Source organism: Peromyscus californicus, unplaced genomic scaffold (assembly GCF_007827085.1).
Source record: "Peromyscus californicus insignis strain IS unplaced genomic scaffold, ASM782708v3 Scaffold_17__1_contigs__length_78620276, whole genome shotgun sequence".
Classification (NCBI taxonomy): Eukaryota; Metazoa; Chordata; class Mammalia; order Rodentia; family Cricetidae; genus Peromyscus; species Peromyscus californicus.
In genome coordinates this window covers 1,157,206-1,172,651 of record NW_026294469.1, presented here as the reverse complement: position 1 = coordinate 1,172,651, position 15,446 = coordinate 1,157,206, and the positions used below count along the sequence as shown (strand labels likewise).

The 15,446-nt window shown below is 42.0% G+C and overlaps 1 protein-coding gene across 3 annotated transcripts in view; it reads right to left on the bottom strand.

The window, feature by feature from the left end:
- Greb1l (GREB1 like retinoic acid receptor coactivator) overlaps positions 1-15,446 on the bottom strand; it is a 259,135-nt gene that overhangs the window by 75,680 nt on the left and 168,009 nt on the right. For 2 of the 3 annotated variants that reach the window (XM_052741511.1, XM_052741512.1), the window contains exon 8: positions 2,093-2,221. The exons of the other annotated variant lie outside the window; for it this stretch is intronic. In XM_052741511.1, the coding sequence (XP_052597471.1) occupies positions 2,093-2,221 (129 nt within the window). The remainder of the gene's footprint in view (positions 1-2,092; positions 2,222-15,446) is intronic. 3 annotated transcript variants of the gene reach the window in all.

The following is a 15,446-nucleotide window of genomic DNA, read 5'->3' as shown; positions in this document are numbered from 1 at the left end:
TAGTACTCAGGAGGCAGAGGCAGGTGGATCTCTGTGAGTTTGAGGCCAGCCTGGTCTACAGAGTGAGTTCTAGGACAGCCTGGGCTACACAGAGAAACACTGCCTCGGAAAAAAACAAAACAAAACAATAAGTAATCAAATAAATTTTCATTTTCATTATGTGTGTCTGTGTGTGGGTTTATGCATATGCATGTGGTAACCACAGAGCCTAGAAGAAGCCATCAGATCCCCTGGTCCTGAAGGTATAGGATAGGCAGTTGGGAGTTGCTGGAGGTAGGTACTGGGAATCAAACTCCCATCCTTTGTCAGAAGCAGCATGCATTCCTTTTCTTTTTGGTTTTTTGAGACAGGGTTTCTCTGTGTAGCCCTGGCTGTCCTGGATCTTGCTCTGTAGACCAGGCTGGCCTCAAACTCACAGAGATCCACCTGCCTCTGCCTCCCGAGTGCTGGGATTAAAGGTGTGTGCCACCATTGCCCAGCTTGCAGCATACATTCTTAACTGCTGAGCATAATTCTTGCATTATGGAGTCAACTGGATGATTTTAGTAACTGCCTTGATTACTGATCTATTACTTCATTAATTTTTTTCACCATTGTGAAAACTTGACTTTAGTTTGTTCATATCTAAAATCTAACTAGGAGATAAATACTGTAAGAGTTGCTGGGCTGGAGTAAAAAGCAAGGTGGGTTTTGTAAACTGTGATGTCTAACTTTTGGAACATGTCCCAGAATGATAGGCTCTCTGTCTTACCATTTCTTCTCATTAAGCACTGGCTTTTTCTAGGATTCCATCCTTCATTCATAGCCTGCCTCAACATGTATCTTTCATGGCTAATATTAATCGTGGTGGTTTTACTACATGTCTGTAGCACTGCTCTATATCATCCATTAATAAGTGGGTGATGAATGGTTCCACTTACTCAGAATCCACGTGCCCATGTGATTTCCTCCTAGATAGTTTGCTTCCCCTCCCATAGTCCCTGTCTCAGGTGATGGCATCATTAGCCCAAAAAGATGGGTGTCGGCTGAGGCACCTTCTCTTTCAGGCCCACATTGATCTGCCAGATCCATCTGATTTCATTTCCTGAGTAGCTCTCCATTTTGTCTGCCCTTCTCCAACCTGTTATCACTCTGGCTAAGGACCTCAGCACCTCTCACTTGAACTAACAAAATGACCTCAAAGAAGTATTCCTACCTCTTGTCTCTCACATGTTACTGCCAAAAACATCTGGTTCAAATTCAAACCAGAATAGGTCGGTTCTATGCTCCATAAATTTAGGGTAAAATCTATGCTCCTGAGTCTGCCTTCCTGTAACTGCCTCCTGTCACTTTGAGTTATACATTTTATGTTTCAAGTCCAAAATGTAAGAAAGTTCTCACATGTCTTATAACTTTTCCTCCTTTCCTTCTCCCAGGACCCCTCTCTCTTGTTTGTTATTTATTTATTTGTTGTTTGTTTTTCAAGACAGGGTTTCTCTGTGTAGACCTGACTGTCCTCACTCTGTAGACTAGGCTGGCCTTGAACTCACAGAGATCCACCTGCCTCTGCCTCCCGAATGCTGGGATTAGAGGTGTGCATCACCACACCAGCTCCCAGGTTCTTTTTGTCATGCATTTCTGCTGTCACTGGAATATGACCTGTCTTTACCTCATTCCTTTGGACAGTACCTACATCCTCATTTTAAGACCAATTTCCTGTCAGGATCCACCCCCAGCCATCCCTGAAATGCTGGCTACAGCATCTCGAAAAGATCCTCTTGTAAGTCTGTCACCTTCCCTGGACTATGAGACATTTCGGGTCAGGCATTACTTGTTTTTATAACCTCAGGTGCGAGTCACAGCTGGAGCATAAGAAATGTTTGTTGAGAGGAACCAAATTCTAGTCCTCTGTGCACTAACTCATTTTAACTCCTCTGGATGGAACACAGAGGGCAAAGCTTTGTCCAATATTGCATTATTTTAGGCAGTTCCATGGCTGTCTTCGACTGGCAGGAAGAAGGGGTGTCTGTTTTCAAATACTAATTTGTCAATTAAATTTTACATAAGTCATTTGGTATTTACCAAAAGAAAAAGGAAGGAAGGAAAACATCACCTGCAACAAAAGTCTTCCCTACAACCTGCAAAGATAAAGGCAGTGGTTTCACAACATTCTTATTCCGGGTCAGGTCCTGAGCGCCACTTAAATTGATTGCAGAATTAGCTGGACTGAGAACCGGCGAATCTTTAAAATGAGAGAGGTTGTTTAAATTAGCAAGCATTTATAGATGCAGGAAGAAAGTTAATTTGGCACAGGTGAGCTGAGGAAAAGCAGGAGGGAGGTTTAGCTTCTTCTTGGGAACTATTAGATGTTTTAGAAAGGTCAATTTCTATTCATTCAGGTTTAATTATTTTTTATTCAACAAACATGCACTAAGAGTTAGGTGTTAGGTGCTACTGTAAGTGCTTCAAATGTATTAATTCACTCGATCCATGTTAAACTTTAGTACTTTAGGTCATGGAAGTTGGTCAAACTCAGATGACCTGTCATTGGTCCATATCCAAATCATGTCCACAGCTCCTTCAAAAACACATTTTAATGAGATACATCTATTCCGATAAGTTTCTTGTGTGTGTACATGCTTGTGCTTGTATGCAGTCATATGTGTATGAATACATATGTACAGAAGCATGTGCATGTGCACATGTGTGCACGCATGTGTGGAGGGCAGAAGTCATGTCAGGCATCTACCTCAATTGCTCTCCACTCTAGTTTTTGAGACAGGGTTTCACTGAACCAGGAGCTCATTGATTTGGCAAAAACAGCTAGCTAGTGAGCCTCCGATATCCTCCTGTCTACTATGATTTCCCAGCACTGATCGACAAGTACCGTGATGTTTGCCTGTAATCCACGTATGTGAGAGGATGGCACACAAGAATTGCAAGTTCAAGGTCACAAAAAAATGGAGCGGGCTTCCCTGCTGCCTAGCTTTCAGTATCAGGTGCTAAGCCAGCTGCCGAGGGAGAAATGCATCAGCCATTTCACCAGCTGTGAACCCCGAGAGTCACAGTGATGAACAGCATGAAGGGCTGTGCCATGGGTGCAACAGCAACATGAGTGTTGCGGGGTGAAGCAATCGCTTCCTAAGTGGCTTTAAGGCCGGATCCCTAGGAAGGAAGAGCATGGCCTGCAAACAAAGAGCCGTGGCTAGGGAGCTCACAGGCCCTAAGTGGGAACCTGCTATTACCATCTGGGTAGATGGACATAGAATCACAGAATCTCTCTGCTCATAGATCCATGGAGCTCTCAGTCCTCTTCGTGCAGTGGACGGTGGTTAACACAGAAACTCACAACTGGTCAAAAATGGATGGCTATTCCCCATTCTCTCCCCAAGGCTCAGGGAATACCATGGAAGAAGGGATGGGAAGACTACAGGCACGAGAGGCTGGGCAGGCCTGGGGTAGGGATGAGGGCTGCCTTCTAGATACGGCAGGACTCGTGAACTCACGGCAGTTGTAGCCACAGAGACCTGCCTAAAATCGTCATGGATGGGGAGGGATGAGCTCCCGCCTCCAGCTGAGGAACTGTAGGCAACTGATGGCTGCTAGGAGAGGGAGAGTCAGTTTTCTTTAAGGGTGTGGTCACTGGTAGGTCTACCATATACGGAGGACAGCCACGAGTATATAGACAGAGCAAATTGGACTCAGTGAGTTATTAAGAAAAAAATAAAAAGAGGATGTGAAGTTGGGAGGAGCCAGTAGGGTAAGGAGTGTACCAACGGGAGGTAAGGGGAAGGGCGGAGGATGAATATGATCCAAATGCATTATATGTATATACTAAAATCTCAGAGAATTAATGAAAACATCACATTTTAAAAGGGTTTGGGAGCAGAGGGATGGCCCAGTATCTACACAGGACGATGACAAGCATGGTTCAGACCTGGGTTCAGATCTCCAGCACACATGTAAAAAAGCTGAACTTGTTAGCATGCACACAATGAAATACAGCAAATTGTTATAAATGATGTAATATCTAAATTTGTTGATTATATTTAGTATGATCATTCAGTATTAAATTCTGTTTATGAAAGTATTAAAATTATAACTATGAATAAACTGTTCAAAAGAAGGAAAAGCTTATACTATGAAATGTTAAAGAAAACTAAGTAACTGGGCGGTGGTGGTGCACGGCTTTAATCCCAGCACTTGGGAGGCAGAGACAAGTGAATCTCTGTGAGTTCAAGGCCAGCCTGGTCTACAGAGTGAGTTCCAGAATAGCCAGGGCAGTTACACAGAAAAACTCTGTCTCAAAAAACAAAAACAAAAACAAAACAAAAGCCCAAAACTAGTAAATGGGAAGATACCATGTGCTCACAGACCAAAAGACTCAGTAATGATAAAATGGCCCATGTGTTCTGAAGGTTTCCTGCAAGTTGCACCAATATTCCAACCCGCTTCTTCCTAGAAATTGGCAAGCCAATCCTAACATTCACATGGAAACACAAGGGACTCAAAGAAACCAAAATAATTTATAAAAAGAATAGCAATGTCAGAGAACTTACTTTTCCCATGTCAGAACCTCATACAACATTATGCATGTGGTATTGGCACAGGATACACACAGATAAGAAAATCCCATTTAAAGTCTTCATATAAACCCTTTGATTTTTATGATCAACTGAATGTGTTAGGAAAATTCACTGGATAAGAAAACAATTTATTTTCAGCCATTAGTTTGGGGATAACTAGTTAGCCTATACAATGATCCTCAACTGCCACACCACACATAAAAATGAACTTAAGCCGGGCGGTGGTGGCGCACGCCTTTAATCCCAGCACTCGGGAGGCAGAGCCAGGCGGATCTCTGTGAGTTCGAGGCCAGCCTGGGCTACCAAGTGAGTTCCAGGAGAGGCGCAAAGCTACACAGAGAAACCCTGTCTCGAAAAGCCAAAAAAAAAAAAAAAAATGAACTTAAAATGGATTTAAATGTAATGGCTAGGATCTCTGTGAGTTCCAGGCCTACTAGGGTGGCATAGTGAGACCCTATCTCAAAAAATATATAATAGTTACATGTAATAGCTAAAGCTATAACAGTCTCAGAAAACACAGAAGTGATGCTTATGACCTTGAATTAGGCAATGGTTTCTTAGGTACGAGCCAAGACCATAAGTGACAAAAGAAAACATCGAAACTGAAGAAAAACTTTGTGCTTCAAAGAACATAATCATCGAGTGAAAGAGCTGGCTGGGTGCGGTGGTGCACACCTTTAGTCTCAGCACCCTGGAGAAGGCAGAGGAAGGGAGGGAGAGGGAGAGAGAGAGACAGAGACAGAGACAGAGAGACAGAGAGGGAGACACACAGAGAGACACACAGAGAGACAGACAGAGATAGAGAGAATATCTGCAGAATGGGAGAAAACCTTTGCAAAAGATTTATGCCCGAAATATGTAAAGTCCTCATAAGTCTAAAAAAAAAATAAGCACCCAGCTAAAAAGGGGCCAAATGAATTATATATGCATTTCTTGAAACACACAGTCAATAAGCGTATGAAAAACTGCTAAGCCAGGTGGTGGTGGTGGTGGCAGCGGCGGCGGCGGCGGCGGCGGCGGCGGCGGCGGCGGCGGCGGCGCACACCTTTAATCCCAGCACTTGGGAGGCAGAGGCAGGGGGATCTCTGATTTTGAGGCCAGCCTGGTCTACAGAGCAAGTTCTAGGATGGCCAGAGCTACACAGAGAAACCCTGTCTTGCAAAAACAGTAAACAAGAGTGTTGGGATTAAAGGCATGCACCACCACCACCTGGCCACAGCCTGATCTTGCAGGGGCATTTCCTCAACTGAGGCTCCCTCCTCTGATGACTCTAGCTTGTGTCAAGTTTACATAAAACTAGCCAGTACAATAGCTAGTCCTAAAAATGTTAAATTTTCAAAACATTAGAAAAAAATTGTTTTTAATAAATAAAAATAAAAATGCTTACATGTAAGTTGACAACTGGTATTGGAACTGATACACCTTGCTTGCTCCAAAGGCAGTGACAACTGCCACTCTGGAGACAGAGCCAGATGGATCTCTGTGAGTTTGAGACCAGCCTGGGCCTACAGAGTGAGTCCCAGGAAAGGCACAAAGCTACACAGAGAAACCCTGTCTCGAAAAACAAACAAAAAGATCAGGCTGTGGGCAAGTATGGTGATATTTTATTTTGTACTAAAATGTTATTTGTATGTTAATAAATAAAGTTGCCCGGGGGTCAGAGCTATTAGTAAGCCATAGGAAAGCCGGGCAGTGGTGGCGCACGCCTTTAATCCCAGCTCTTGGTAGGCAGAGCTAGGTAGATCTCTGTGTGTTCAGGGATACAGCCAGCATTGGATACACACGCCTTTAATCTCAATACCAACTATAGAAGACCTGGAGGTCTATACAGACAGGCAGTGACGAGGTGGTCATGTGGTTGGGTTTACAACCAATGAGAAGGCAGAACCGAAAGTCTTTATAAAGACTTTAATACAGGAAGTAGCTCTCTTTCAGAGAGGTAGGGCTACCGCAGGAGGAAGGGTAAGGTTTTAGCTCTTAGCTCTGACCTCTTGGCTTTTTTCTTTGATTGGTTCTGTGTTTCTTATTTAATAAGACGGTTGGTTACGTCTACAGGCAAGCTTGTAGGACATTTTCTTAACTAGTGATCAATGGGGGAGGGTCCAATATATAAAGTGAAAGTTTATTTCAGTATTGAGTTACACACAATGATTTTAATTTTTAAAAGAAATTTATTTACTTCTATTTTATGTGGATGTGTGCATGCCTACATGTATGTTTGTGCATCATGTGTATGCTGGTGAAAGCCAGAAGAGGGATTCAGATTCCTTGAAACTAGAGTTACAGGTGGTTGTGAGTGCCTGGTGTGAGTGCTGGGAACTGAACTCTGGTCTCCTGGAAGACGATTATGTGCTGAGCCACCTCTTGGCCTCTGATTTTAATTTCCTGACATATATTAATTTGTGTATTATCTATTTTGTGTGTGTACACACACGGGCACTTGCCACAGCATGTATGTGGTGGATCTAGAGGACAGTAGGAGTCGTCTCCTTCCATGGTAGGACCTTGGGATTGTCAGGTGGACAGGCTGGATAGCAAGGCTGAGCCCTCTCACTACTTCACACAGTAATTTTAAAAGCTAAGATTCCATTCCAAATACAACTGCTTTGGTAAAGTTACCAATGATTTAATTCCCAAATTCAAGAGACAAGTTCTGGTCCCTATCACCCTGAATTCCACTGCTGCCTCTATTTGTTTTTCCCCGCCCCAAGACAGGGTTTCTCTGTGTAGCCCTGGCTGTGCTGGCACTCACTCTGTAGATCAGGCTGGCCTTGAACTCAGAGATCCACCCGCTTCTGCCTCTCTGGAATGCTGGGATAAAAGGTGTGTGCCACCACTGCTCAGCCTCTATTTCCTTATTAAACATTTTTTTTTTTTTTTAGCTCTTGTCACAGGTTAAGAACTTTGCTAGGACCTATGGGTAAAACAGTAAACACAAAACCTTACTCCAACAGCAGATGGAAATATAAGAGATCCACAGCCAGACATTATACAAAGAGAGAGAGAGAGAGAGAGAGAGAGAGAGAGAGAGAGAGAGAGAGAGAGAGAGAGAGAGAGAACTTGGAACACAGAGCTCTAAATGGTATGTCTCCATCCAATCCCACCCCTCAGATCTCAGAAAACCAGCAGAAGAGGAGGCAGGAAGAGTGTAAGGGCCAGAGGGGATGGAGGACCCTAGGAGAACAAGCCCCCTCAATTAATTTAGCATGGCTCATATGAGCTCACAGAGGCTGAGCAGCAGCACAGGGTCTGCACAGGCCCTCCTCATATGTATTACAGCTTTCAGTTTAGTATTTTTATGGGACTCCTGAGCATGTGAAGAAGTAGATCTCTGATTCCTGTGCCTTCTCTTGGGCTTTTTTTCTTTGTTGGTTCGACCTGTCCAACTTTGACTTGATGGTTTTTGTTTTAGCTTATTATATCTTATTTGGTTATATTTGGTTGTTACCTCTTAGAGGTCTGTTCTTTTCTAATAAGAGACACAAAGTAAGTGGATCCAGGTGGCAGGGAAGGTGGGAGGAACTGGGAGAATGGGGGGGACGGCCTGTCGTCAGGATATACTGTACGAGAAAAGAACATTAGCCACACTTGTGTGTCTACCATCCTCGAGTTTCCTGGTGCCGCTTTGTAACTCCTCCTTCCTGTTTTCTCTTTGCCAGACAGGTTCCCGGAGCTTGCTGGTCAGCCAGAGTAACCTGCTCAGAGAACACCGGGCCAGCCAGAAACTTTGTCTCTAAAACACTCAAGGCTGTTCACTGTCCTTTATTTCTACATATATGAAGAATGCTGAGAGGAAATCAGTAAAATGCAGACATCTTCTATAAATTTAGCTTAATTCTGAGGAGTTCTAGATGTTTAAACTATGGAAATATGTGGTAGAATTCAAAAACAGAAACACATGTACCAAAATCTCATTTTATCATGAAAAAACTTTGACTTTTTCTTTAGTATATACCAGTCTGTGTTCATCTAGAGCAGTGGTTCTCAACCTTCCTAATGCTGGGACCCTTTAATACAGTTCCTCATGTGGTGACCCTCAACCATAAAGTTATTTTCATTGCTACTTCATAACTGTAATTTTGCAACTGTTATGAATCATAATGCAAATATCTGATATGCACAATATCTGATATGTGACCCCCGTGAAAGGGTCATTGGACTCAAAGGGGTCGAGACCCACAGGTTGAGAACCACTGATCCAGCTCATCTTTTGAAATGATACAATAAAAATAAGTAAGCATTTCTGTACGAACTATTAAATATTTTCAAAATGCTAGGTACTTGACTCTGAGATATAACGTTAAAAAATACAAAGACACAAATCCTACCCTTAAGTTGTTTACAGCCAAAAAAAAAAAAAAAGGAAAGAGGCCACATGGTCTCAGTATCTGGTAAGGGGTGGGCAGATATGCTAGCCAACGTATAACCACACTTGAAGAAAGGTCCCTGGGCAGGGAAGGACATTTGGCACACAGAGGAACAAATTTCAAGCAGGTTGGGAGAAGCATGGCTTCTCTTCAGGTCAGCCAAATGATGCTTTCTCATACAAACTGCTTTCTAGACAGCTGCCAAGAGGGTCAGAGGAGTCCAGTGCACAGGGGTTTGGAAGCAAAGCCATGAGTCTGTGAGTAAGGAGGCCTTAGTCAGACGAAGAATATCATGACCCACTTGGACATTCAAGACACCAGCAGATCCCTGTAGAGGAGGCAAAGCAAGGAGGTCAAGAAGTACAGGAGGGAGACAAACATCCCAGCACTGGGAGGCAGAGCAGGCCGATCTCAAGGCCAGTTCAAGGCCAGTCTGGTCAACAGAGCAAGATCCAGGACAGCCAGGGCTACAGAGAGAAACCCTGTCTAGAACTCCCAGCCCCTTAAAAAGAAGTACAGGAAGGACACATCCAGATCTGCTCAGGGTTGCTGTAGCCTCCTTACATTTTTTATTGCTTGCATATGGTGTGTGTGTGTGTGTGTGTGTGTGTGTGTGTGTGTGTGTGTGTGTGTAATCCATGGGTGTATAAGAGAAGGGGGTTGCACATACAGTATAATGCACATATGGACGTCACAGGACAACCTTGGGTGTCAGTCTTCATCTTCCATTTGGTTTTGAGACAGGGTCTCTCATTGTTCACAGGTTCAAAGGCTAGCTGGCCTTTCTTGTCTCTACCTCTCATCTTTCCACAGGGCATAATGATTACAGATATATGTGTTACTCCACCTGGCTTTTACATCGGGCTCTGGGATGCAAAGCTGGGTCTTCACGCATGCTCAGTAAATGTTTTTACCTATTGAGCTACCTCCTCAGCCCAATCTACATTTTAGAGAACATCATCCTGGGAAGTTCAGACTACAGTGTCCTTGTGACAGGACAGCAACAGCCTCCCTGTACTCACAGCGGCTTCCTTGCTGCTGTGTGGTGAGCCGCTGTGCCACAGCATGGACTCCCCATGATGGTGTTCTGTCTCATCACAAGCCTCAAGCAGTGGTCCATTGGCCATAGACTGTAAATTCTGAAGTCATAAGCCAAAAGAAACCTTTGCTCTCTTTAAATTGATTATCTTAGGTATTTGTTACTGCAATTAACAGTGGAAAGCCAATTAACACAACCACTGTCAGCAAGCAGTAGCCTCCTTCCTCCCCTTCCCCATCCCATCTCCTTCCCTCTGCTTATACTCACTGTGCCTTGCATGCAGCCCTGAATGGTTTGGGTCTGTCATTTTTCTAATGAAACAATATTGATAGATTCTTTATGAATGACTTTCTTGTTCATTTATCTTATCTGTGAGGCTCACGTATGGTGCCTGATATAGGAAGTAGTTTTTTCACTCTTGGTATCACATGTATTTCATTACATAAATACCTTCAGTTATCTTCTCCTTTATATTGCTGATGAACACTTGGGTTGCTTCCAGTTTAGTCACTTGTGAGGAACACTTGTAAAGAAGAGTCACGTACATATCTCTTGCAAGAATTTCTTCAGGGAATAGCTAGATTATAGAATGCACGTTCTACTCTACTTCTCACAAGTTACTTGCAAAGTGGTACCATTGACAAACATTTTTTACTTTAGATATTTTAAATACTGGAAACTTTTGCTCGTGTGGTACCAGCTTGTCTGTATGTGCACCATGTGCTTGTAGGTGTCTGTAGAAACCAGACAAGGGTACCGGACTCCCTGGAACCGGTCCCTGCCTCCAGGTGCTGGGGACTGTACCTGGATCCTCTGCAAGATTAGTAAGTACTCTTAACTTCTGAGCCATCTCTCCAATCCCATAATTAAGCTTTTATCTATAATGTTTGTTTCTGGTGCCTGAAAATTTGCCAACATTTTACTATTGGCATACTTCAAATTTAATAGATGTATAATGGTTTCTCCTATTTCCTCTTTCTCTCTTTCTTCCTTCCTTCCTTCCTTCCTTCCTTCCTTCCTTCCTTCCTTTCTTTCTTTCTTTCTTTCTTTCTTTCTTTCTTTCTTTCTTTCTTTCTTTCTTTCTTTCTTTCCTTTTTTTCTCCCCCCTCCCTCTTTGAGACAGGGTTTCTCTATGTAGTTCTGGCTGTCCTGGAACTTGTTTTGTAGACCACACTGGTCTTGAACTCAGACATCCGCCTGCCTCTGCCTTCCAAGTGCCGGGATTAAGAGTGTGTGACACCATGCCCAGCAGTTTCTCCTATTTTTAATGTAGTATTCTTAATTACTGCACTAGGTAGTTATCTTTCCATGTGTTTGTTAACTATTCAGGTTTCTTGTTTTATGAGGTGCACATTAATATAATTTCTCATATCATTGTATTGATTTGTCTTTTTCTTATTAATTCATAGGTGTCATTTTCCCTCTCTATTAATTTTATATATTCCTGCTGCTTCCTAATTTATGGATTTTGTTTTTACTTTTCTTCTGGTGCTTTTTTTCTACAGTGGCTCACAGGGAGGAAAATCCCATTTCATAGCCAATATCTCTAATTCTAATAACAGGGATGACTTCATTAAACACAAAAGACACAGTACCCCTGAGTATTCATGTGAATGTTTCAGTTATTTATTTAAAATCAGAAGGGAAAATGGAAGAAAATGCTTCAGTTTATTATGGGGTTGGAAATCAAATTCAGGGCCCCATACATGTAAGGCAGGTAATATATGACTGAGTTACATTCCCAACTAAGAAAGTGCTTCGATGTATGATTTTAACATATTCATTTTTATCCCAAATCATACAAAATAATCACAGTATTTTTCTATAGAAAAATGACCTAAAGAGACAAAAATGGAGCCATCCCACAAAATCATACAATAGCCCTTTTGACAATTGTCTTTAAAGCCAGTGTATTACTGGTCTTGGAAGGCCTTAAGTAGCTCATCTTTGGCCTAATAGTGGATAAATAAATCCTTTTTATTTGGAAAAATGGTACATACCAATAAAATAATACTCTCCCAGGGCCAATATAAGATTTAAATAAAAATGAGATTTAAATAACCTGTATTTCATACAACTTTCAGGTATTGGAATAAGCAGAAAAGTGAAATGAGAAATTTGGAGATTTGGGTGAAGAGGGAACTGCAGTGGGAGCTCAGAGGACCAGACACTGAAATGTGGGCAATAGAGACTGTGCTGATAAAGTTTAAAGTTGAAGGAAGGTTTCTGTTGGAAATTACTAAAGGTCACATGTACTACATTCTGGAAAAAAGTTTGTCTACATTTTCTGCATATTTTAAAACTGAAAGGCTGAGTTTAAAGGTGACAGACTTCTCAATTTGGCAAGGAAATTTCAAGAAGGATTAGCATTCAGACTATGACATGGTTACTGTTGGCAGCTTTTAGTCAGACCTACAATGAGAATTAAGACCAGAAAGCAGAGAAAAGCTTTTGAAAGCCTGTTGTCTGGAAAGAAAAGGAACAAACTGAAGGTTATAGACAAGAAAAGAGAGAGAGAGAGAGAGAGAGAGAGAGAGAGAGAGAGAGAGAGAGAGAGAGTGTGTGTGTGTGTGTATGTGCATATGTGTATGTACATGTATGTTTGTGAGTATTCACATATGTGTGTGTGCATATGTGTATATGTACGTGTGTGTTTGTGTGTGTACATATGTGTGAGAGTGTGTTTGTATATGTATGTGTATGTGCATGTGTAAGTGTGTGTATTTTAAAAAGAGATTAGTGCCATTAAAGAGATGCCAAGCATCTAATACCACAGAAATAAGGAAGGTGCTTTAAGTGTATCTCAGGAATCAGCCACACCCTTGCTGTGGATGTCTCTCTATGTGCTGTTTATGTGTTGCACTGATTTGGTTGATAAATAAAACGCTGATTGGCCAGTAGCCAGGCAGGAAGTATAGTACAGACGGGATAAGCAGAGAGGAGAATTCTGGGAAGAGGAAGGCTGAGTCAGGAGTTGACAGCCAGACACAGAGGAAGCAAGATGTGTAGGCAGAACTGAGAAAAGGTACCAAGCCATGTGGCTAAACATAAATAAGAATTATGGGTTAATTTAAGTGTAAGATCTAGTTAGCAAGAAGCCTGAGCCATTAGGCTAAACAGTTTTAATTAATATAAGCATCTATGTGTTTATTTGGGTCTGAGCGGCTGCAGGCCCGGGCAGGACTGGAGAGCTACACACCCTACCACCAAAGTATAGAATTACAAATTCATTTGAAAGACTCATTTGTGAAGAAATTGCTTCCGGCATGCCCTACTCCCAGAGAGCTTCCTAGGGAAGTGTTTTCCTGGGTTTTGTTGCCCAGGTACCCAGAGGCCACTGTTACCATGATTCAAGGGGTCCAGTTACCTACTATTTAAGCTAGTGGCAACTTTGTCATCCATATAGTACTATTTGTTTAGGCATAAAGAATGCAAGGGTTACTGGGGTCATAGTAATTTCTACTAAGATTCCAGAGAAAAGCCTGTGGGTCTGGCCACTGGGTAGCAGTGTTGGATCCCCTGCATGGATCTTCTGAGATGATGATATATAAAGCTATCAGGGTAAAAATTTCTGGCTGCAATAGAGACAATAGCATTTTAGAAATGCCAAACACAAAGAATATCTGCTAAAAGCTGAAAGCAACAAGGAGACCCAGTCCACCAGAGAAGCCATATGGTCTGCAAACACCAACGCCATAGAGCAGGGTTGCACAAACCTGTTGGAGCCAGACATGGAGCTGCTGGATTCAGTGTTTGCCCCACTGTATTTAAGTCTTTCTTTGGCCACATTTCTTCTTTCTATGGTCCTATTCTTCCCCTTTAGAATAGGAATGTTCTCTCTGTGCTACTGAATATTAAAAGTATGTAATTTATTTTTATTTTAGAGGGGCCCATGGCAGATCAGCTTGAATTACAATAGGGACTTTAGACTTATACTTCAGAACAACATTAGAATTGATGCTTATGGGGACTTTTGAACTGCACAAAAAGCACTTTATATTAAGAGATGGCCATGAACCTCTTGTGGGGAGAGGCCAGTGGCAGCATGTTAGGACTTGAATTTGAAATGTCCCCCACGGGTTCATGGCTTTTGGCTCCCCAGTTGCTGGCACTGTTTGATGGAGGCATGGGAACTTTGGGAAGAGAGACTTGAGTAGAAGAAGTAGGCCACACTCTGTTTCCTGCCTGGCCATGCAATAAACAGATCTCTTTGCCTACACATTCCTGCTGCTGTGAGAGTCTGTCTAACCATGAGGCCATCAATCACAGACCAAACCCCTTATGCCAAGAGCCAAAATAAACCATTCTTTCCTTAAATAAAATGGTCTGGAGCAACCAGAAAGCCACATACAGAAAGATCAACTTAGAATCTCACCTCATACCATACACGAAAATTAATTCAAAATGTCTCCTTGACTGAAATGCAAGAGTTATAACCATGAAGTTTTTAGAAGAAACATGGAAATTTCAAGACTTTAGGTTAGAAAATGCTTCTTTATCTGTTCTTGAATTCTTGTCCTGATTATAACACGTGTGTGTAGGATGACACATGTATATAATGTAGGTAACCAAAGACACAGCCACCTCAATGGCAAAATAATCCACTAGGATTGGTGACTAGAATCCAAATAATCAAATGAAAATATACAGGGGATGAGCCGCAGCAAGCCAGAAATGCCAAAGCTTGGCAGGTGGAACTCAAGACAGAGCCACAGAGGTGGTAAATTAATCCATTCCTCTAACACTGCACTAGGAGTATTCACATTTCAGGCTAAGAAAACTTGACTGCCAGCAGTCCAATTATCTATAGGGAGGTGAATCTTAATCTATCAGAAAAACAAGATATACCTAATGTTCGCCATGATACCCTAATGCTAACAGGAAATTCTTACAGCCTATTCTATTCAGTCTGTGTCAGGAGCAGTAATAATTGGTACATCTACACACATAAATGGATCAGTATGAAAATCTTCAATATGACACCTTATAGGAAAACATTTTCTTCTAGTAAACTATCTGGACCGCACCTAAATCTGCTAACAATGAATTTCATGGTCAAATTACCTCTTACACCCCCACATGGGAATATTGAAATAACATTTGGCCACTTGTGTTTACTGTGAGTCAGTCAGTGACCTTCTCTCTCTTCCTTGCTTATGTCTCCTCATGGCACTGGGGAATCCTTTGCTAAAGCCTGAATCTTTGCAAAAGACTGATTTCTTCTTTCATAACAAAAATATGTTTTTAAAACATATTTCCTGATATGATTAAGATTTTATTAGTGCTTATGACATTTTAATATTTTTCATTATTTTGGGGGGCAACTTGTTATTTATACATCTAGCCTACCTTGTAGTAAAGCTAGCATGGTTTACTGTTTTTAATCCTTTCTATGAGTGGTTTTAAACCATGGGAGTTGTTAGTCAGTCTTGGAACCCTGCCTCAGAACATCTGATAAGGTTCTTAGAACATAAT